Here is a 25,575-nt window from a genome sequence, read left to right on the forward strand (position 1 = left end):
AAATATGAATTGTATAAATGTTATTTATGACAAACCAAAGGCCAACATCATGTTAAATGTGGAAAATCTGAAAACATTCCCTCTAAAATCATGAATAAGAAATAGATGCCCACTATCCCCATTTCTATTCAACATAGTATTCAAACATTATCCAGAGCAATCATGCAAGAAAAAGAAGTAAAAGGATACAAGTAGAAAAGGAAGCAGTCAAATATGACATAATACTGTGCATAAAGAATCCAAATAATTCCACCAAAAAACTCTTAAATTTAATAAGCAAATTCAGCAATGTAGCAGGATACAAAATAAACACACAAAAATTGTGCTCCTATATGCTAATAATGAACTCACTGAGTTCTCACTGAGAAAGAAATTAGGAAAACCATACCATGCACAATAGCATCAGGAAAAATTAAATACCTAGGAATTAATCCAACCAAGGAAGTAATGAAAATTACTCTGCTCTGAATAAGAGATTTAAAAGGACATCAGAAAATAGAAAGATGTCCACACCTGCCTTGCAAGTGCAAGATTCTGAGTTCGATCCCCAATACAAAGAAGAAAAAGAAAATGGAAAGATGTCCTTTGATTCTGGATGGGCAGAACCAATATTGTCAGAATGGCCATACCCTCAAAACTTTTATACCGATTCAATCTAATCTCAATCAGAGTACAACAGTACTCTTCACAGAACTAGAAAATACCAATCCTAAATTTCATATGGAACCAGAAGAGACCCAGAAAGGCAAAAGCATTCTTGGGCAACGAGACCAAAACAGCAGGCATCTCAATATCTGAATTTAAACTACCATACAAAGCAACTGTGATAAAAAGGCATTTAAATATGTTAAGGGACCATTTTCATCTTCAGAATTAAGGATTATTTTAATCTTACTTCACTGCCTTTTCTCTTTTACTTTCCTTTTTAGTTTTATTTTAGGATTCCCTATTTTTAATGTTCATACAGAGATTTCTTTAACTGAAATACCGAATAGTTTCTCTGGTGTGAAAAACTATAATAGTACACAGGATCCTAATGAGATAATTAATAATGTTAAATAGGAAGTAAATGGCTAAAGGTGTAGGGAAAGTGGGAAGGGTGGGGGAAAGGTAATAAGGGAGAGGAAAAAAATATGAGAAACTGAAAAAATGGAAATAAAGTGTTTGTAGATGGGGAGGGGAGGAGGGGGTGAAGGGAGGGCAGGGACAAGGGGAAAAATGAGAATCAAGACCTATTATGTAAAGGTACAGGATCCCAATGATGAATGTAACTGTATTGTATGCCTAGATTGTACCAATAAACTCAATAAAAAGAAAAAAAAAGTCATGATGCTTGCAGAAAAACAGACAGGTGGATCAGTAAAACGGGATAGAGAATATAGAAACATCCCCTGACACATTCAGCTATTTGATCTTCAACAGAGGAGCCAAAAACATATGCTGGAGGAAAGATAGCCTATTTAACAAATAGCGCTGGGAAGATTGGCATTATTTTTTTCTTTTTCAGTACTGGGAATTGAACTCAGGTCCTTGTGCTTGTGAGGCGGGCAGTGGAACCACTGAGCTAAATCCCTGGCCCAGAAAATTAAATTTTGCAAAAGCTTGAAGCTGGACCCATGTCTCTCACCATGTCCTAAACTAAAATCAAAATGGATCAAAAATCTGAACATTAAAACAAAAACACTGAACCTATTGGAAGATATTATATGTAAAACACTTGAAGTCATAGGTATAAAAAAGAGCTTTCTGAACAAAATTCCGATTGTTCAAGATATAACAGCAAGAATCAATAAATGGAAATGGATATATATTGAGGATAATATAAGTGAAATACATAATTCACACATGTGTAAACACCGAATAGTTTCTCTGGTATGAACAAACTATAATAGTACATAAGATCCTAATGAGATAATTGACCATGTGAAATAGGAAGAAAAGGGCTAAAGGTATAGGGAAAGTGGGAAGGGTAGGGGAAAGGGAATAAGGAAAAGAAAAAATAGGAGAAATGAAAAAATGGAAATAAAGTGTTTGTAAATGGGGAGGGAAAAGGGGTAAAGGGAGGGCAGGGATAAGGGGAAAAAATGAGAACCAAGACCTGTCATGTAAAGGTAGAAGATCCCAATGATGAATGTAACTGTACTGTATACCTAAAATGTACCAATAAACTCAATGAGGGAAAAGAAGAATCAATAAGTGGTATTATATCAAATTTAAATCCTCCTGAAAGCAAAAGAAATCAATTGGTAGAGTGAAGAGACATCCTGTAGATTGGGGGAAAAACTTTCCCCAGCTGTTCCTTGGACAGAGGACTAATTTCTAAAATATACCAAGAACTCAAAAAAATTAGGTCGCCCCAAATAAAATACCCAATTAAGAAATGAGCAAGTGAAATGAATAGACACATCTCAGAAGTATAAGTGGCCAACAAAGATAGGAAAAAAATGTTCAACATCTTTGGCCATTAGAGAAATACAAATTAAAACAATGCTAAGACTTCATCTCACACCAGTAAGAATGGTAATCAAGTCAAGCAATAAATATCAGCATGACTGTAGTGAAAAGGAACCCTCCTAACTGGTAAGAATGTAAATTAGTACAACCATTTAGGGAATTAGCATGGAGATTTCTCAAAGAAGTAAAATTAGAAATTCCATAATAGCTAAATCCTAAAAGCAGCCTCTAGGCCATCAACAGATGAACACATAAAAATTGTAATATCTGCACATAACTGAATACTAGTTAGCTATAAGGAAGGATAGATTTGAGAGATTTGCAGGAAATATATGCACTGGAAAATATAATTTTGAGTGAAATAAGATGCAAACTTAAACAATGTATCCCATCTCTTAGTTGAGCAAGTCAAACTATGAACAAAGATCAAAATAAAGAATGGATAACAGGAAAAAATTTAATAAATCTTTTGCGAATGGGAAGGAGTCCAGGAGACTGAGGGTGAAAAGAGAGGGGGAGAAGAAGGTGACATCGGATTTAGGACCTGCTATGTACATATACCAAATACCCAAAGTGAATGTAAATATTACATGTCCTAAACATTAGCTAAGAATAATACTGACAAGAATGTACATGGGCAAAGGGGATTTAGAGGCAGAGAGAGGGAGGTGAGTGGGGGGATTGAAAAAAGCACAAGCTGTGTTATGCACATGTATGTACCCCATCACAAGGGGAACGTAAATTTCATGTCCTGCAAATGCACTAATAAAACAAAAATTAAAAAATTAATTTACATGCTCTAATGAAAATAAGAAATGGTAGAAAATAGTTGTCAGTAGATATAGAAATGACATGCAGCTCTCACAATTAAAATCATATTTCAAAGAATGCAGTGCTTATGTTTGTCTTCCCCAGAAAGCCAAGGTACTCAAGGTTATAGGTCCTATATGTCTTTGAACTTTTGTGAGTCATAATTCATTATCTAAGCTGCCTTACCTTGCCTTAATCCATATCATAGTCATTCATATGATTTATAATGTTTGTATTTGAATAAAAAGATAGCAACATCAGAGACTCAAGCATGTTTTTACTTTGTAATAGTTGCCAGCATATGACCCACTGAGGCTTCGATCTATTATCAAGGAAAGAAATAATCGAGTTAGCATAAAACAGAAGTGGTAAACTGAAAGCCAAATTCAGACCACGGATCCGTGTTTTGTCATTTTGTTTTATTTTAGAGTAACAATTTTGTTACAAAGGGGATACAAAATAGAGAATCTTCACACAAAAATCCAGATTTCTGGACCATCCTAAAAAAACAAAAGATGGAGTAATACAAGGTTTTTGCATGGCATGTGTGCAGCAATGGAGAGACAGCTGTCCCGTTTGGGAAGGCATACATACTCCAGTTTGACACCACTTTCCTTCCTCCACAGAGCACTTCAGGGGCCCTCTTATATTCATTTGCATAACCAACGTGAGCCCTTGTGGTTCCAGGGTCTGACCCTTGTGATTTATGGTCATATCTATTAACACATTCCGAATGCATCCCCTTCCAGAGAAAGACTCAGGACAGAGAATCACAATATCAAACATTAGCCATTTAGGAATCTTTGCTTCCTATAATTAGTGTTGTATTGCATTTTCTCACATTTTTGAAAATTTGAAATATGCAGAACCAAATGACACAGCAACATGATAGAGGACAAAGGGCCTGGGTTTGAAGTCAGGTACTGTGGGATTGAGTCCCAGTGATTTGAACATGTTCCTTAATTTTCTAAGTTTTTGCATAGACAATCTGCTTCTTTGGTTGTTGTAAGGATTAAAGAAAATATTTCATGCAGCAGTCAACAAACTTGTTTATAAACAGTAAGATAGTAAATTTTTAGATGTTGGCGGGGATACATCTCTGCCACAATCAGTTCCACAACTCTGACATGAAATCAGCCAAAGATCATTTGTAAATAAATGAACATGGTTGTGTTCCAAAAACATCTTTCTATACAAAACAAAAGTGGCCATTCAGAGTTGGGCCACAGGCTATAATTTTTCAACCCATATTCTTGTGCAAAGTATATCTCAAAGTGTATCTACTATGCCAGAGGTAATCAAAATGGCAAGTAATTTATATTATTCATCTCTGTATAACTCATCAGTAACAATTTGTTTTAACACTTCCCCCACTAAGTAAGCATACTGGTGGTGGCTATTCAAAACAAATTGTAAAATTAAATTTGGGCTTATTTCTTAGATTAAGTAAAGTGGCAGGTAGAAATATTGATCAAAAAGCTAACTCACTGAATAGACTAGACAATCCATTCACACTGTGTATAGAAAGACGAGGTTACTATCGTTGCCCAACAATATTTCTGAATACTTGGGGGATTTTTTTAACCATAAAATGGTTTGGAATGATAAATCTCCAGTGCTATAATACTGGTTTTCAGTTATAAACTCCAGCTACACTGTTCACTAAATAGGCAAATGATTTATTCAAATTTCTTTAGGGAATGCTTACTGAACACCTTCTTTGTGCCAGGAATTATGATAAGTGCTCGGGATTCAACAAGGCACAAGACAGGAAGGATAGATGAATAAATTATAATCAAAAAATAATTTTAATTTTCATAATAGAAAAAGTGCATCACAGAATTGTATAAATCCATCCTAATCAGTCAGAGATAGTTTCTCAGATTTTGTCTTACCTGAAAAGGAGCCCTGCAGTAATATTCTGGTTAGAGATCATTCTGGATGATTTTATAATTACTGTGAACTGTGTTGTGTTAACCTATCCCAGTTCACCCTCTTTCAAGGTCTTAAATAACTTTGGCTCTATTTAGACTTAGCTTGCTTGCTTTCTCTCTCTTTCTCTTCCTCTCTCTCTCTCTCTCTCTCTCTCCTTTCTCTTTCCCTCCTTCCTTTCTTTTTCTTTCTTTTCATTTCTTTCCCTTTCTTTCTTTTCTTACTCTTTCTTCCTTCATTTCTTCTCTGAAAATTACTAGTGAGATATAGACTAAAATTGCCTTCTTATAACTGACATGGAAGTTAGGTTCAGATGGAATTATATTACACACTCCTCAAATACTGAAGTTGCTTGACAATAAAAAGCATTAAGAAAAAATATTATAAGAAAACCACACTATTTAAATGGACTTTCAAAAGAGGGCTTTTTGTTGCTATCGTTTTTCTTTCTTCTACAGGTTTTATTACTGCTTAATATTTTCCTTCCCTGTCTCATATTCCACTTATATAAAATGCAAGGATAACTGGGATAATTTATAGTGCTGCTAATATTTTATTTCTATCTTTTGAAAGATGAGAACATGTAAGTTTTAAGATATGTCAAACCAAAATTCTATTTGTTTTCAAGGATTAAAATGCTGATTTTGCCCCCAGTTCCAGTTCCAAAGATTAAAGGAGTTGATCCAGATCTCCTCAAGGTAATTAACAAACCTATATAAATTGTATATAGCACTAATTAAGTCATATCTAAAGAATGATGTCATATGTGGAGAGTGTTTTGCAAACTATGTGCATCAGATTTAAAATTACTTAATCATTATGAGGATCTTTTCATAGATCTTCATTTTTTTCTGCTTCCTAGGAAGGAAAATTAGAGGAGGTGAACACAATCTTAGCCATTCATGATAACTCTAAACCTCAGTTCTACAACGATGACTCTTGGGTTGAATTTATTGAGCTAGATTTTGATGACCCTGATGAAAAAACTGAAGGATCAGATACAGACAGACTTCTCAGCAGTGACCATCAGAAATCACTTAATATCCTTGGGGCAAAGGATGATGACTCTGGACGCACTAGCTGTTATGAACCTGATATTCTGGAGACTGACTGCAATGCCAGTGATGTGTGTGTTGGCACCTCTGAGGTTGTTCGGCGAGATGAGTTAAAAGGGGAAGCTGATCTCTTGTGCCTTGATGAGAAGAATCAAAATAATTCACCTTATGATGCTTCTCCTGACCATCAGGAGGCCAGTGTCATTCCAACAAAGGAAGACAAACCACAACTGCTTCTTATTGGCAAAACTGAGTCAACTAACCAAGATGCCCCTACTCAGATAAGCAATCCTAGTTCACTGGCAAACATGGACTTTTATGCCCAGGTAAGCGACATTACACCAGCAGGAAGTGTAGTCCTTTCCCCGGGCCAAAAGAATAAGACAGGAATGTCCCAGTGTGATACACACCCTGAGACCAACTTCATCAAAGATAATGCCTACTTCTTCAAGGGAGATGCCAAAAAGTGTGCTGTCATGACCCCTCACATCGAGGTCAAGTCACATGTAGAATCAAGCTTTAACCAGGAGGATACTTACATCACCACAGAAAGCCTTACCACTGCTGCTGAGAAGTCCGGGGCTGTGGAACAGCCTCTAAGCTCTGAAATGGTTCTCCCAGATTATACCTCCATTCATATAGTGCAGTCTCCACAGGGCCTCATACTCAATGCGGCTGCCTTGCCCCTGCCTTTGCCTGACAAAGAATTTCTATCATCGTGTGGATACGTGAGCACAGACCAACTGAACAAAATCATGCCGTAGCCCTTCATCAGTTTCTCAGAAGTGATATATTTCATCACAAAGAATTGGCTAGGGCATGAATGCTTAAACCAAAACATGTTTTCTTGGGGGAGTGTGAGGGTGGGTATAGATTCTAAATGCCTTTTCCTGAAATGTTGAAACATGATATTAAAATGAAAAAATGAGAATGTTTAATCAAATAGATATTCCTTGTGAATTGTAAATATTTTAAATTGCCTCAAAGACTGTTTAGTGGCAGTAATTGTCTTATTATTGTGAGTGCTGATTTTGTGATACTGAGCATTGAATGGCTACACCTTTAATGTACAGTAAATCAAGCTTTTTGAAAAAGCAAAATAAAGTCAGGTGGCTTTTGCAGTTCAGGAAATTGAATTCAAGTCATAGCACAGGCTAATTTTTTTTTCTTTTAATTAACTGGGAGGTAAAACTTTAGGTAAGAAGGCAAAATAGTTTCGATATTTAAAACATTTATTTTCACATACAATTGATAAAGATATTTTTAATAATTTAGACTTCAAGCATGGCTATTTTATAATATACTACACACACACTGTGTACTGTAGATCACGATGACCTATTCCCCCAAAAAATGTAGCAACTACAGTGTAACATTGGTTTAATGCTTTGTTCAGTGCACCTAAAGAAAACAAAACAAGTTAGTTTTTACAAAGTCCTTTTTATATTTCCCAAAACTTCTTAAATAATTCTAAAAATTTAGCAACTCGCATTATTGAAACACATTCACTATATCTAAATTTTTTTAACAAATATTTTTAAATTTAGAAATGTTATTAAAATGTTTACACTGCATAAACCAAAAATACAGGGGGAAAACTCCCTTTCCATGGCGAATTTCAGATCACCCTGCAGAGCTCTCTAAGAGAAGCAGAGGGTAGGCTGGTTCAGACGGACCAGGAACCCCCAGACCTGTGGCAGCACAAGGAGGAGCTGGAAAGCACGCAGATCGAGGGAAAGAAGCTCCAGCGCCTCCGCAGTGGTGTCTTATCAAACACAGCTCCGTTTTATTTCATAGGTACCTAAGAAGATAAGAAGGGACAAGCTATTTTGTACATCAAAGCAGAATGAATGAAGTTAACTGGGTATGGAACAAAAAGCTCAAGAAACAGGTCTCTGTTTCACAGCCTATAGCCAGACACATACTTATTACTCATGGTAACAGGGGACAAAAAAACATACACACGTACACACCATTTTCTATCCCAAAAGATAATTCAAAAATAATTAGATCAATAACAGAAAATTCTTCATTAAATGTTTGTAGGGCTTATTTTAAAAAAGAAAAATGAGAACTTTCATCATTTTTTATTTCCTCTCGAAAGGACTAGACTCCAACCAAGTAGTCAGAAATAAAAGTAAATTAAAAATACAACAAAGGCCTAAGTAGTATATGAATTATTTTTTCAATTCCTTCATAGCTTCAACATAATTTGTTAGTATAGCTCCCTAAAAGGTTCATGAGAGAGTAATTTCATCTCATTTTGTTTAAAAAAAACTCAAAATTTTAAAGTTAGCTTTAAGATAAATAGTATTTGACATTTAGCTCAGACCTTTCGAAAAAGCAATCTTAGTGGTTGGTAATTTTAATTCTCACCTTTTTTTTTGCAGGAAAAACAGTGAAATTCTAGAATTGGGTGTTTAAAGTTCAACATGTTACTTTGTTATCATTTAATAGATTTTTCTGCTACCTTGCTGCTATGGTTTTCTCCAGGAGCTATATCATTTAATTTTATATAAAATATCATTAGCATAGAGCCTAATTCAATTTAAAGCTGTGTGTTTGAAAGAACTATCTTATTTCACAATAGGCTGATCACATTTCTATAGACAAAAAATAGTTAAATACCTCAATCAGTTTCAGAATGTCATTTTGGTACTTAGCTGGCCACACAAGCCATTATTCACCAGTATGACTAGTTGTGTCCTGCAATCTATATTTAACTTTCCTTATGTCTGTGGATGTATTCCTTTAAAGTTTAATAAATTTATTTTCTTGGATTCCTGACTATGTGCCTCTATTGTCAAACTGCAACATGAAAAGCCTCCTACCCTAGACTGGATACTGTGAGTCCTTCAATACGTCAACAATGGCTGATTTTTGTTATGTGCTGACTAAATAGAAACAAAGGAAGCAGATTCCTACTTCTATTATTTAAGGAGACAGGAGCCAGCTCAGAAATACCCTGCTGGCTTTTCTGGATTGTGCCCTCCTCTCAGGCTGGGATTCCTCATGGACCAAAGGCTCATAGGCCCTCACGTTAGATGTGTCATAGAAGCTGCTTGATGCATCCCACTTGATGTGGACTTCGGTGGGGTGGGGAAGAGTGGCACTGGACAGTGTCTTTAAGCCACATTTCTAGCTTGAACATGTTGCCTGGGTGGAGGAAAGCACCTTTGCAACTACTGTCACCATTAAACATCAGTTTGTCACACTGGCTAGTTGTCATCATGAGAAAAAGATTATAAGTCTCCTTGTGATGGACTTCCATGTCTGGGAGAGAGGCTTGTTAGGTAAATTGTGTAGGAGTTGGAGGGAACAGAAAAGCCATAAAGCAAAGGTTCCTGCTACAGGGGACTTCAGGTCGGATAGCAACTGAGTCACAGGCTCTCATGCAGGCACTGAGTCCTGAGATGTAGGAGACTAGTGATCATTGATAAGCCCACTGAACAAGTGGTTACTGCTTCAGCAATTTACCTGTAAGCTGAGTTTTCATAATACATAAAGGTTATATTCAATACAGAAAAAAATCCTTCACTTGTATCCTTCTGCCTTTTGAGAAGCCACTGTTTCAAAGATCTTCAGGGTAAAGCCTTTGAGCTTTCTTATTTGGATATATGATTTGCAAAATTGTGGCCATTATTTCACTAGGATATTGGACTATGCATTAATGGAACAAAACAAAAGGTCATCATTGTAAGCACCAGATATTTATTTCTTATGTGTGCTATACAAGATTTAGCCTTCTGTGAGTTAAAAGAACACAATTCTATTCTATATGGTTTCTATTCAGAAGATGGCTATATATGTGTATCTGTATTGAAACTTCTCAATGGTTCTACTAAGATATACTAACACTGAAATCTATTCAAGTGTTGTAATATTTTTACACCAAAATATATCTTTTCATGTGCTTTGTTTAAGGTAATAATACCTGAAAAAATGTTCAACATCACTGGCCATTAGAGAAATGCAAATTAAAACAACACTGAGATTCCATCTTACTCCTGAAAGAATGGCCATCATCAAGAAATCAAATAATAACAAATGCTGGTGAGGCTGCGGGGGAAAAGGAATCCTTCTACACTGTTGGTGGGAGTGTAAACTAGTACAACAACTGTGGAAAACAGCATGGAGATTCTTCACAAAAACTCAAAATAGAAATTCCATTTATTCAGCTATCATCCTCCTAGGAATCTTCTCAAAAGAGTTAGAAACATCATATTATAGTATACATGTTTATCCATGTTTATAGCAGCATGATTCATAATAGCTTTATCTGGGAAGCAACTACATGTCCCTCAGTGGATGGATAAACATATGTAATATTTACACACAACAGAGTACTACTCTGCTACAAAGAAGGGTAAATTTAAGTTAAGGAAAATGGATACACCTGGACACCATAATGTTAACTGAAATGAATCAGACACATAAGTTTAAAAATGGCATGACTTCTTTTATATGAGAAACCTAAAATATAAATAAATTAAAGATCATAATAAAAGATAGATGACTGGAAATAGAGAAATAGATCTTTTGCAAATGAGAAGTGAAACTAAAAGATGGAGGGAGGGAAAGGGAAGAGGGGGAAAAGGGATGTAAAAAGAATCAAGATGTGTAATGTACATGTACCAACTTCCCACAATAAACGTTATCATTATATACTGCAAAACCATACTAATAAAAAAGAATATGTTCCATTAGAAATTCATTCTGAATCCAGAATAAATAATGAACAGAAAAATTGGAAATTACATAAATCCAAACTCTTTAGTTCAGAATTCAAGATCCCACATAATTAGCCTCCTTGGCCTTTGCTAGTTTAATATATAAAAACTGAATGTAAAGGGCACAGCTCCTGAATAAGAATCTCACTTCTGGTTGACATTCCAGTCCTCTTACCTTGGAATTCTAATAAACATATTACAACAACTACATTACATATAGAGCACTGCTCAGGTTTAAAATGATATTTGACTGTTAAATTATATCTGGAAGGAGAGAAATTATAAATATATAGAGATAAACCATACTTTGGATTTGAATACATTGACTCTTATAAGAAAGTGCTCTATCGGGACACTAGTTTGCCCATGCAGTTGTAAAAAGAGATATTGGTGCCACTGTGATATAGAGTTTCTGAGCCTGAGAAACTATGTTGCCTACTCAGCATGAGTTTCTTTCCATACACCTGAGATGTCATTTGCAGGGAAGAAAATGGCTGCTGGACAGCTGTATAAACATCTGTGTCAACTGACACAGTCTGTTGCCACCACTACTGCTCTAAAGCAGAAAGCCTGATGCTACCTGCATCTGGGGGATGAGCACCGCTGCTCTGTTGTCCCAGCAGTCCCCTGGGATCATAACTCGGCCCCAGTAACAAATTAGAGGGACAAAGTTTAACAAAAGACACTTTATTTGTAAAGAGAAAAATGAGGAAGAAAGGAGAAGACAGGTAACTACCGTGATAAACAAGAATAATGATAGGGGACTCTGGAAAGATGGTGGACTTAAGGGCCCTTTGTTCTTGGTTGGTTTTTTGTTGTTGTGGTGGTGGTTGTTGCTTGGGGTTTTGTTTTATTTTGTTCTGTTTTTTGAGACAGGGTCTCACTATGTAGTTGAGACTGACCTGGAACTCGCTATGTAGCCCAAACTGGTCTCGAACTCACAGCAATCCTCCTGCCTCAGCCTCCCGAGTGCGGGGATTACAGGCATGCGCCACCATGCCCAGCTATGGGCCCTTTGTTCTTAACTGGTTTTATAAGGAGGGTGAGTAACTCTTTCCCTGGCACCCAAAATTAGACATAACTGGATTGGTTTCTGGGTACCTCTGCCTAATGCCATTTCTTCCAGTGCTTCTTTTTGCCTGTTTGTTTACTTGTCCTTGATGAACTTTTTACGGCCTTACCTCTGGGGTGGACGGCTAGTTGGCAAGGGGGTGCCTTCTTAATTAGCTTAGAGTTAGTAAGGAGGCACTTGAATATCTACCGTATTCTGTAATGACTGTGGAGTGGATATTATGGTGACTCTGGAGTGAGTATATACGTATATACGCTTTTAAGTCAGTGCACAGGTGTGAGTACACACTGCCTTAAAGTTAGTCAGCCTCCCCCTTTGGCTTCCCCTGTATTTTATTGGATGTGGGGTGTCTCATTTGTGCACCTGGCTTTCTCTCTGTGTCCTGTATGTCAGCTCTTGCTCGGGTCTCTTGGTGTAAGTCCCAAAGCCATTTGGTGCCTTCCTTTATCTGGATAGTTTGTTTTTGTTTTTGTTTTCTTTTTTTTTCACTCCTGCCTTTGACCTGCTTCCCAAGGGAATCTCTCCAGCAAAGTTTGTGAGCATACACTTTCAATAGCAAGTGTCTTTTGATGATCCACAAGAGGGTCTTCTTGGGCTCAACCAGATGCTCACCAGCTGCCCACAGACCACATTGGTCCTAGTCTACTTAGAAGGATGCAGGACAGAAAGGATGCAGAGCAGTGCAGGGCCAAGGGCCTGTAAACAAGAAAATAAAATAGAGGCTTCTTTGTGTTTGCTAGCTAATCCTGACACCTGCTTTTGAAAAGTGTATGCTTTTCCCACTTCTGTGTTCTTAACCAGACCTCTTCTTTCACCTAAAAAACTCCTACTTACAAAACCTTCCTGTCAAAATTCTTCTCATCCTTCATAGCCCACTCAAATTCTTTCTTCCTGAAACCTCCCCAGTTCCTTCCAGTCTTAGGTGATTGTTCCTTTCTCTAAATCAGTCATAATGCTGTTTATCACGCTCTATTACCTTATGTTTTTCTTACTTTCTCATTGCTGAGACACGGTACCTGACACCCACAATTCTGAGGGTAGGCTTATTTTTTGCTTATAGTCTATAGAGGTTTCAGTTCATAGTCAGCTGGCTCCGAAGCAGGGCAGCACGTCTGAGGAGCGTGGCAGAGAAGAAACAGGCCATGGCATGGTCATGAGAAGCAGAGAGAGCTTGAGGTAGGACGGAGAGAGATAGATCCCCAAAGACCCACCGCCTCTCAGCAGGCTTTACTTTCCAACATCACATTTAGTTGTAAACTCATCAGAGATCAGTCCACCCTGATGGGTATCATACCCCCATGATCCAGTCATCTCCCCAAAGCTCTACTTAGAGCATATAAGACAAACCATAACAGCTCACCTCACCGTCTAGGATGGGTTTACCAAAACATATTCCAGGGAATACTAGATCCCTAAGAAGTTCTAAAGGAATGATTTTTGTGCTCAAGTAAGTTTGGGGAAATCTCAAATTATACTCTCTTCTGAGAAAGTCATAGTATATTTTCATAGTGTATTTTGGTATATTAACACTTCTAACATTTAAAAAAGTCTGACACATTATTTCTTAATTTTATAAAACAAAAAAAAATTTAAAGACATCTCAAAGATAGTGCGGATTTGGTCCCCACTACAATAAACCAAGTCACACAAATATTTTGGGTTCCCAGTTGTTTATATTATACTATAGCCAATTAAGTATGCCATAGAATTATGTTTTTAAAAATTACACAGACCTGGCATGGTGGTGCACACCTTACAATCCTAGAACTCCAGGAGGCTGAGAAAGGAGAATCCCAAGTTGCAGCTCAGTTGAGCAACTTAGAGAGATCCTGTATCAAAATAAATGATAAATAGTGCTGGAGATCCGTAGCTCAAGGGGAAGACCCTGGCATTAACCCCAATATCAAAATACTTATATTTATTTCGACGAATACATATATTTAGATGCTAATACTAATTAGAGCCTTCAGCAAGTCATACAATTTTTGCTGGTGGAGGGTACTACCTTCACACTGTTGGCCACATACTGATCAGAGTGATGGTTGCTAAAAGTTAGAACAGCTGTGGCTATTTCTTAAAACAACAGTGAAGTGTGCCATATTGATTGCCTCTTCCTTTTACAAAAGATTTATCTGTAACATACCATGCTGTTTGATAATATTTTACCATCATAGAAACTTTTTTTTCAAAATTGGAATCAATCCTTATAAACCTGCTGCTGCTTTATCAACTGAGTTATGTAACATCCTAAATTTTTGGTTGTGCCTCCCACTGTGTTCATGGCATCTTCACCAGAGATGCAATCACACAAAAAAATCACTTTCTTTTCTCTTCCATAGAAAACAACTGCTTGTCTAGTAAATGTTTTATCATACAATTATATCAATTCAGTCACATCTTCAGTTTTCACTTCTAGTTTTCTTGTGACTTCTACCACAGCTGTACTACTTTCTCCAGTGAAGTGTTGAACCCCTTGAAGTCACCCATGAGAGATGGGTGCAAGTTCTTCCAAACTTCTGTTAATGTTAATATGTTGATCTCTTTAATGAATTTTAAAAGTCAATCAAGAATGATGATTTCTTTCCTGAAGATTTCCAGATCCATCAGAGTAATCACTACCTATGGCAGCTATCACCACTTGAAATGTATTTCTTTAGTAATAAAACTTAAATTTGAAATAACTGCCTGTCCATGGGCTACAAAATGGATGTTGTGTTATCAAACATGAAAACAACATTACTGTCACTGTACATCTCCATCAGAGCTCTTGGATTGTCAAATGCAATGTCAATGAGCAATAAGAGTTTGGATTTTGGGGTTTTTTTTAATTTTTTATTTAGATATACAATACAGCTACATTTAACATTGGGATTTTGTACATTTACATGACATATCTTGGTTCTTATTTTTTCCCCATTTGCCTAGCCTCCATTTCTCCTTCAGCCCTTCCCTATTTCCTCTTATATTTTCTCTTCCCTTTTTATATTTCTCCTACCCCTTCCATTTGCCCAATACCTTTAGACCTTTTCTTCTTATTAGAAAATATCAATTAGATATTCTGACCCTTATTTACACTTTTAGTTTATCACACCAGAGAAACTATATGGTATTTACACATGTGTGTCCTATTAAATTCACTTAAGAGTATGTCCTCAATGTTCATCCATTTAGCTATAAATGTCTCTAGTTTCTTGTTCTTTCTGGCTAAGTAGTGCTCCATTTTATAAACACATACACACACACACACACACACACGCACACACACACACATCTGTTTTATCCAGTCACCAGTTGATGTGCAATTGGGCTGTTTTCAATTACAAACTGTGCCACTATAAACATGGATGCACATATATCACTGTGGTACAATTCTTTGAATTCTTTTGGGACTATACCCAACAGGGGAATAGCTGGATCACATGGTACTTCCCATCCTAGTTGTGTAAGGTATCTCCATATTGATTTCCACAGTGGCTTCACCAGTCTGCATTCCCACCAACAATTAAGAAGGATTCCCTTTCTCCCATATCCCCGCCAGCATTTGTTATTGGTTGATTTCTGGATAGCAGCCATTCTTTCCGGGGTGATGTGGAATCTCAATGTTGTTTTCCTCTGCATCTCTCAAATGACCAGATGTTGAACATCTGTTGACATATATTTATTTGCTGCTTTTACTTCATCTGAGAAATGTCTGTTGATTTCAGATGCCCAATTTGAATTGGATCTTTATATTTGGGGGCTTGATTTTTTTTTAGTTCTTTATATATTCTAGATAGTAGACCTTTGTCTGAGGAACACGTGGTACAACTTTTTTCCCACATTTTATGTTGTCTCTTAGCTCTGTTGGTGGTTTCTCTTGCAGTGCAGAAGCTCTTAAAAAAGATGAGATCACAGTTGTTGATTCTTTATGCTAGTTTCAGTGCTACTGAGGATTTGTTCAGGAGTTCTACCTAACTTTTCTTCCAACAAGTTTAGTCTTTCTGTTTTAGTATTTAGATCTTTAACTCACTTGGATTTTAGTTTAGTGAGTGGTTAAGCATAGGGGTCTAGTTATAATCTTTGGCAAGTTGAAACCCAGTTTTTCCAACACCATTTTTTTCCTCATTGAGTTTTTGGTACATTTTAAGTATACAGTACAGTTACATTCATCATTGGGATCTCATACCTTTACATGACAGGTCTTGGTTCTCATTTTTTCCCCTTACCCCTGCCCTTTCTTCGCCCACTCCTCCCTTCCCTATTTATAAAAACTTTGTTTCCATTTTTAATTTTCTCATATTTTTTATTTTCTTTTATTTCCTTTCCCCTACCCTTCCCACTTCCCCTACTCCTTGAGCCCTTTTCTTCCTATTTCACTTTGTCAATTGTACCATTAGGATCTTATGTACTATAGTTTCTCACAGAAGAGAAACTATTCGGTATTTACACATGAGACTTATGTATTTCACTTAGAGTATATCTTCAACATGCATCAATTTTTCTATGAATGACTCTAATTTCTCATTCTTTATGGCTGAGTAGTAATCTATTTTAAAGAAAAACCACATCTTCTTTATCCAGTCTCCAACTGATGGGCAAATAAGCTGTTTCTAAGTTTTAGCTATTACAAACTGTGCCGCTATAAACATGGGTGAGCATATATAACTGTGGTATAATTCTTTTGGAAAGATACCCAGCAGAGGGATGGATGAGTCAAATGGAACCTGTAATCCTAATTCTTAAGGTATCTCCATATTGATTTCCATAGTGGTTGCACCAGTCCACATTCCCAACAACAGAGAAGGGTTCCTTTCTCCCCACAACCCCACAAACATTTGTTACTGGTTGATTTCTTGATAGCAGCCATTCTTTCTGGGGTGAGGTAGAATCTCAGTGTTGTTTTCATCTGCATCTCTCGAATGACCAGTGATGTGAAACATTTTTTCATATATTTACTTGCTGCTTTTACTTCTTTGTCTGAGAAATGTCTGTTCATTTCAGATGCCCATTTTAGAATGGGGTCTTTATATTTGGGGGCACTGGTAGTTCTGAGTTCTTTATATATTTTAGATAATAGTCCTTTGTCTGAGGAGCAGCTGGTAAAAAGTTTTTCCACATTGTAGGTTGTTCCTTAGTTCTGTTGATGGTTTCTTTTACAGTGCAGAAGCTTTTTAATAAGATGAGATCTCAGTTGCTGATTCTTTGTGCTAGTTCCCGTGCTACTGAGGATTTGTTCAAAAAGTCTTTTCCTATGCCAGTGTCTTCAAGAGTTCTGCCTACTGGATAAAGGAAATGTGGTTTTTCTATAAAATGGAATACTACTCAGCCATAAAGAATGAGAAATTAGAGTCATTCATAGGAAAATGGATACAAATTGAGGATATACTCCTAAGTGAAATACATAAGTCACACATGTGTAAATACCGAATAGTTTCTCTGGTTGAAAAACTATAATAGTACATAAGATCATAATGAGATAATTGACAATGTGAAATAGGAAGAAAAGGGCTAAAGGTGTTGGAAAAGTGGGAAGGGTAGGGAAAAGGTAATAAGGGAAAAGAAAAAAATATGAGAAAATGAAAAAATGAAAAGATGTTTGTAAATGTGGAGGGGAGGAGGGGATGAAGGGAAGGCAGGGAAAGGGGAAAAAATGAGAACCAAGACCTGTCATGTAAAGGTACAAGATCCCAATAATGAATGTAATTGTACTGTATACCTAAAATGTACCAATAAACTCAATAAAAGAACAAAAAAATGTTTTTATCTTCCAGCAAATTTACTGTCCCTTTTTAATATTTAGATCTTTATTCCACTTGGATTTTAGTTTAGTGCTAAAAAGACAAGGGTCTAGTTTCAATCTTTGGAGGTTGAAATCCAGTTTTTCCAATACCATTTATTAAAGAGGCTATCTTTCCTCCAGTGAGGATGGTTGGCTCCTTTGTCAAATATGAGGTAGTTGAGTATGTCTTTAGTTGTTTCTGTAACTTCTAATCTAGTCCACTGATCCTCAGATCTGTTTTTTTGCCAGTACCTTGCTGTTTTAACATAGTGGCTTTGTAGTATAGTTTCAAGTTGGGGATTGTGATATCCCCTGCCATGTCTCTGTTGCATGGAATGGCTCCTGCTATTCTAGGTCTCTTCTGGTTGCAAATGAATGTTTGGATTGTTTTCTCTTGTTCTGTGAAATATACTGTTTGGATTTCTATCAGGATTACATTGAATCTATATAGCAGTTTTGGAAGTATGGCCATTTTCACTATATTGGTTCTTCCTACCCAGGAACAAGGGATATCTTTCTATTTTCTGATATCATCTTCAATCTCTTTTTTAAGAGTGTTTTAGTTCTCAATGTAGAGGTCTTCTGCTTCCTTTGTTAGATTAATGCCTAGATATTTCATTTTCTTGGGTGTTATTGTGAAAGGAACTGTTTCTCTAATTTCTCTCTCAGTGAGTCTGTTATTTGTGTATCAGAAGTCTATTGATTTTTTAGTGTTTACCTTGTATCCAGCTACTCTACTGCATCCATCAATTAAGTCTAGAAGTCTTTTGGTGGATTTTTTTGGTTTTCTATGTAGAGTATTATATCATCAGCAAATAATGACAGCTTAACTTCTTCCTTTCCTATCTTTATTGCTTTTATTTTTTTCTCTTGTCTAATTGCTGTGGCTAATGTTTCCAAACTATATTGAACAGGAGTGGTGATAGTGGACATCCTTGTCTAGTTCCTGATTTTAGCACGAAGGTTTTCAGTTTTTGACCATTTAGTATAATGTTGGCTGTTGGTTTTTCATATATAGCCTTCATCAAGTTGAGGTAAAGACCATCTATTCCAATTTTCTACAGGGCTTTTATCATGAATAGGTACTGTATTTTGGTGAATGCTCTTTCTGCATCTATAGAGATGCTCATATTGTTTTTGTCTTTGCCTCTGTTAATATAGTGTATTACATTTATTCCTTTATGCATGTTAAACCATCCTTGTATCCCTGGGATAAATCCAACTTGGTCAGGGTGTGTGATCTTCTTGAATACCTTCTGTATTCTATCAAGCAATAATAGCTTGAAAGGAGTCTTTATTTCTGAGCAACATCTCTCAACAGTGGCCTTAAATATTCATTAAACTAGACTGTAACAGTTGTGCTGTCACCCAGGCCTTGTTGTTCCATTTATAAAGCACAGACAAAATTGCCTTAGTATAATGCTAAAACATTCTAGGATTTTCAGAATCATAAATTAGCATTAACCCCTAATAAGAGAGTCAGTCTTTGAAGCTTTGAATCCAATCCTTAATTTCTCCTTCATAGCGATGAAAGTCCTGGAAGGCACATTCATTCAATAGAATGTTGGTTCATCCACATTAAAACATCTGTTTCTTTGTGTAGCTTCCTTCTTCAATTGCCTTAGCTACATCTACTGGGTAATCTGCTTTAGCATCCATATTAATACTTGCTATTTCCCTTGCATTTTTGTTATGGAAATGGCTTCTTTCCTTAAACCTTGTCAACACCCTCTGTCCTCTTCAAACTTTTCCTCTGAGGCTTCCTCATCTGTCTAAGTCTTCACAGACTTGAAGAGAATGAGGGCCTTCCTGCAGATCAGGCTTTGGCTTGGAAGATACTGTGGCTGGTTTGATCTCCTATCCAGATATTTAAACTTGCTCCCCAAGAGCAGTAAGGCTGTTTTGTTTTCTTATCACTCCTGCTCCCTAGAGTAGCACTCCTTCAAAAATTCTTCCATCACATTCTCAACCTGGCAATTTGAAATAGGAGGCATAGTTTTTACCTCTCTGGGGTTCGAACATTCCTGATTCGATAAAATTACTCATTTCTGATTCTGATTTATAGTAAGAGACCTGAGATTATTCCTTTCACTTGAGTAGTTAGAGATTATTTGTGAAGTTATTATTTGATCTAGTTTTAAAGCCATTCTATCTTAAAGAATCAGATGACCTAAGAAGAGTGAGAGAAACAGTGAAATGGCTAGCCAGTTGAGCAGTCAAAAAAACACATGACATTTATCAATTCAGTTTGCTATCTCATATGGATATAGTCTGTGGCACCCCGAGACAATTAAAATAGCAACATCAAAGATCATTGATCATAGGTCACCATAACAGGTATAATCGTAATGAAAAAGACTGAAATACTGTGAGATTGTGATACAGAGACACAAAGTGCGTCCAGGCTGTTGGAAAACTGATAGACTTGCCCAATTCTGGGTTGCTACAATCTTCCAGTTGGTTCAAAAAATCTGATAAAGCAAAGAGCTATAAAATAAGGTATGGCTGTAACAGTGAAAGAATATCCATTATATATCAATAAGCACGTATGAAAAGCTGCTTTATTACGACATACCTGGCCCAAAATAAAATTGTAACAAGTTGCAGATGAACAAGAATCTGAGTGAATCATCTTAATATGATATCATTAAGCTCTTACTCTCTGAATATAACTTCCCAAAACTAAAAGGCAAAAGAGGCTGCACGGTTAAAATAGCCACAGATTCTTCTCATCTCAACTCAGATATATTACTTTTTTTCATATGTGGAATGACATTTTTCTAAGGGCTTAGATGGTTTAGAACATTCATTACCCTCTCTGTGACTGACATTTTATCTGCTTGCTATGACACACTTTGAGTCTCCTGCCTTCTCAGCCCAAATCTTAGGAAAGAATAGTTAGCATATAGAATTTACCAACACTAATAAATTCTTATCCTTCCTTGGAGCATTTCATTTTCTTTAAAATTGAAGCCTTAAAACTCCAAGACATGTTTGTATCACTCTTCATGAGAAGGAATATATTTTTCTATGAACAAGCAGGGTAATATTTATCTGTGAGTGTCTGAACAAAAGTAATGTATTCCTTACTGCTACCTACTAAGCTAAAAATATAACTCATCCAGATAGAAATTCAAATATAATAGATTTTTTTCATTGTAGTCTCAGGAAGCTATCTTTGTAGGAATATATAGAAAGCAATTTTCTATTGATTTTTTAAAAAGAAACTACATGATTGCTCTGGGGGCATTAAGAGATGTTAAAAGTATTTTCTATAAGTCTGAAATAATTTGTTAATAAATTGTGTTCACTTTGGATTTCTCAATGGAACTGTATCCAAAATTTTAGAAAATTTGTTATTGCTGTCTTTCTGTTAGATGGTTACAAAATAATACAAATAACTTTCACTGAGTTCTGATTCTATAAAGTACTCTCAGTTATTTAAGTTGAACAAAGTAAATCTATATTATAAGAAAGTTAGATAGCATTTTTATAGAATAGAAAACCAATGTTCAGATGCTTAGTGGACTGTCCTACAATTAATGAACCAGTAAATGATGATGTCAGGGTGAAAACTCAGACCCTCTGATTAGTCCGCAGTTCTGGAACCAATGCAAACCATATTACTTTTAAAAAAGAAAGGTTTCTGAAGCCATTCATACCATGAAGAAAATGAAAAATTGTTTTGCAAGATGGATCCAAACAGTCATCTGCAAAAGATAAACAACTATGGTGTGTTGGCAATTAACAACCAGTTCTTGGTGTAGGTTTGGGGTGGTCCAGATTTGCAACATTTGCTAATTTCCATAGTGCAAATTCTACCAATATGATGATTTTAAGCTCTCGATGTTTTTTTCATTATGTACACAGTTGGGAGGAAATAGCATAATCAGCTCTCATGACTGTGCAACATTACAATTTTATCTAAAGTGTGACTTTTTCATAATGGCTAGATCATGATTTTAGCTAACATTTATAAAACACTTGCCATATACCAGATTCTGTTCTAAGCACTTTACATGCATGAACTTATTTATCCTCACAATAATATTATGAGGTAAATTCTATTATCCTCAGTTTACCAATATGGTAACAGGCACAGATCATTGAACTTATTTAACCAAAGTCATAAAATCAATAAATATTAGTACCAGGATGCAAATATAAGCATTTCAGCTGAACTCCAAACTCTATATTCAATGCTACCCTACTTTCAAATAATAATTGTGCCCAGATTGGGTTTTTATGATAATAAAAAGCAAAAAATTACTGAGAACTTACTAATCCTGACAGACAGTTTATATTTGGCACTGCTGATACTTACACAACACGAGGATCATCTTCCTATACATTCAAGACAACCACTGATAATCATATCTGAGAAAAACAGAGATCATCAAATGTCTAATTACAAATCTTCCATGTTGACATGGTAATATCACTTTATGACTCTCTCTTTTGTTCCAAATTTGCTGTGGTCACTGCACAAAACTGGATCATGGGCCTCCTTGAGTTGTTGATATAGTAAATTTAGAAAAGATAAATCTCTTGATATTCCAAACAAGACTGCAGAAAAATGTAAATAATTATGGAGAATTACATTAGCAGAGAAATACCATGTTACCTCTAGGAGCAATTATGAAAAAAGTAAGCCCTTAACAGAAATTCCTCTCGTAGATACAGCTCAAGCCCTTTCCTCCAGACCTGTCTGTTTCTCTAAGGAAACCCTCCTTATCCAAAAAATCAAAGTGTGATTTTTCTCACTTCTTTAGAAAAACCCTATCCCTTTTCCAGAAAGGGTGGATTATCTCATCACCACCTTAGCACCAGCTGGCATCTCCTGGATGGTTCAGGATCAATAGGGCCACAATGACTATAGCATCTGTGTCACCTTGAGGTGAGTGAAGCTCCTTGGTGGTGTCAGCCATCAGGACCTAGATGTATAGGTATCGACAGTATTTTTGTCCCCTGCCTACTCTAGGAAAGGCCTTGCCTTAGGTATAAACCTAGGGCAACAGCTGGCTTTCATGGGAGTTGACCTCTCTGGGGCTCCAGCAAGAATGGTGGCACAAAATTATCCAGTGGCCATTCCCAAGCCTGTTCTGGATTCAGGCCTGATGGCATGTGGGGCTCTGGATGCACCTATACTAGGGTCAGTTCTTCCAAGGCTGATGGACAAAACACCATAGCTTCAGTATCCCCACTAGGCCAAGGGATAAGGGCAACTGATTCTACTACTGACTGTACCTTCTTATACTGTTGAGGCTTGAGCCCAAATCCAAGGGCATGGGGATTAATGCTCATTTTGATCATAGATTGTTTCAGGAAGTCAGAAGTTTAAAACAAAAACTGAATTATTCAGGATACACCTTTGAAACTCCTGGATGGCCTCATGAAATGGAAGGGTCAGTTATACTAGTTTTGTGGGATATAACGAACTGGAGAAACCACTGGGAAACAGAAGAAATTTATTCCACATCTTAGGTATACCCATACTCAATGGACTGGAGTCCAAAGATAGAGACTAGAAAAAAAGTTTTATATATTTGGCCAAAAGGGTTGGTATTTCTAGTGATATAGCAACCAAGTTTACAGAAGCAGGACAAGGACAGACAATTTGAAAGTTAGCCTTGAAAGAAGACAGAGCCTTGTGAATATTGTGAAAACAAGATTACATAAATTTTGTTTATAGGACATATTGCCAATTTTATCTGTTCCAGAAAAAGGAGTTAGAGCTACAGGGAAGTGGGGAGGGGATCTGAGGTGGGAGGACTTCCCAAGGTTGGGAAACACTTGTTTTCCTTTAAGTCTTGCTTCATTCTCCCTCTTTATGCTTTCTATAACAAGTTTTAACAGAGAGCACCATTATCATCATTTATCTTGTCACCAGGGTATGACTCCCTATTAGGCACAAATGGATACTTAAGGCCATCAATTGAGTGGTAGTGCATCTATCTATCAAAGTCTCTACAGCTGACTGAATGTTTCTGACAAGTAAAGGTAAGAAGATGAGAAAATTGTAAAAAAGAGGATAAGAGATTCATGTTATCATTTTGACTCTATGTAGATCCTCAAGCTTCAGGCATGCATAGACTGGGCAGGTTCCTGGATCAGAGCAGGGCTTCCATTTCCTCCAGTGTCAGCCATGTGCATACTAGTCAGCTTTTGGGGTAACTAGAGCAGGGCTGTCATTTCTAGTGGTGGCCTGATCTCATCACAGGATCTGCTGGTTCTGGTGGTCTGGATCCTGCTGGCTGGTCCACTTGGGCTGCTGGCTTTAGCCATCTCTGGTAGATCTAAGGCACAGTTCCTGCAATTTAACAGCAGTGGGGGTAGATAGGATTACAGTATGAGGCTCATACTATATAGGCCCCAGAGTTGTTGGATTTTATTTCTTGACATAAAGTCCCTGAGCTTGAAGTGGTGTATTGAGTCTGTTAGACTTATGGGCATTTTCTCTTATTCCTAGTCATGGATGTTTTGTATGGCTTTTTTTTTTTTTTTTTTTTTTTTTTTTTTTTTGGTACCAGGGATCAAACTCGGGTCCTTGTGCTTGCAAGGCAGGCGGCGGAACCACTGAGCTAAATCCCCGGCCCTGTATGGCTACTTTTAATGCTTGCACCTGTTGATTTTTGGGAGGAAAGCAGAGTTGTTCTACCAAGTTATAAAGATTATATTTAATTTGGCTTATAACTGGGGGTGGTGAGCCAAACAAGATCTCATATAGAGAATACCCAGTTTGTTTTGCGGGGATGCACCTAACTTGGAGGATTGTGGGCCAGACTTAATCCTATCTCAAGTGGGTTTCCTGGCAATATTTTTTCACCAATTGTCTTAGTGTCCAATTCATGTGCTCCATTTTTCCTGAGCTCTGCTGCTGATAGGCTTTATATGGTTTTCATTTCATTTTTAACATTCATGTGAGTTCCTGGATTATCTTGGCTACAAATGCCAAACCATTGTCTGACTCCAAGGTCAAAGGCAATCCAAATCTTGGGATGATGTCTCCTAACAGTACCTTGGTCACCTTTTGTACCTTTTTTATTCAGGCGGGGAAAGCTTCAAACCATCTTGAGAAGCACCAGCACCAACATGTATCGGTGACCTCTCACATAAGTCAGTTCAGTGAAGTCCATAACCAACTTTTCACAAAAGTTAGTACCCATTTCGTGAATACCCAGGGGCTGAATGGGCCCTTGTCTTGAGTTGTTTTGAACACATATAGCACAGATGATGGCAGTGAGGTGCAGCACAGAGAAATGACAACCTAGCAACATCTCTAGAACATTTTTCCCATATGTGAAATATTTTCCCATATTTTTCCCTTGATGAAATTGTTTTACAAATGTGGGACCATCCTTTCAGGGATGACCAGTCTTCCATGAGAGCATTTCCATCATCCTCCATTGACATAATTACCAGTTTCTTGGGAAAACCAGGCTTTTTTATTTGAAGACTAATTTGGGGTCTCCAGAAGAGGAAGCTCTGGGAAGAGGAGCATAGCTAGGATCCCTCTTTCATGTTATGGGCCCATCATAATGGCCTGTTCTGCTTCTTTGTCTGCCATTTGGTTTCCTTTGGCTCCCCATGTTCCAATCCTCTCCTGCTCCCTGCAGTGTATAATAGCCACTTTCTTTGAAACCCATACAGGATCTAGAAGCTGTAAGATTTCTTTTTTATATTTTTGCCAGCAGTCAAGAACCCTCTATCCAAAGATATATAGCCTCATGTACCCATAATGTTGCAAAGGCATATTTAGAATCA

At 36.8% G+C, this 25,575-nt stretch overlaps 1 protein-coding gene across 6 annotated transcripts in view; it reads left to right on the top strand.

Annotated features, from left to right (window-relative positions):
- The window catches only part of Ghr (growth hormone receptor), a 239,236-nt gene extending 230,993 nt beyond the window's left edge, over positions 1-8,243 (top strand). For all 6 annotated transcript variants that reach the window (XM_019208905.1, XM_019208906.2, XM_019208904.2 and 3 more), the window contains exons 9-10: positions 5,825-5,894; positions 6,059-8,243. In XM_019208905.1, the coding sequence (XP_019064450.1) occupies positions 5,825-5,894; positions 6,059-7,015 (1,027 nt within the window). In that variant the 3' untranslated portion in view covers positions 7,016-8,243. The remainder of the gene's footprint in view (positions 1-5,824; positions 5,895-6,058) is intronic.
- Positions 8,244-25,575: the final 17,332 nt, after the last annotated feature.

Source organism: Fukomys damarensis, unplaced genomic scaffold, assembly GCF_012274545.1.
Source record: "Fukomys damarensis isolate Sample0158 unplaced genomic scaffold, DMR_v1.0_HiC HiC_scaffold_1, whole genome shotgun sequence".
In the NCBI taxonomy this organism is placed as follows: domain Eukaryota; kingdom Metazoa; phylum Chordata; class Mammalia; order Rodentia; family Bathyergidae; genus Fukomys; species Fukomys damarensis.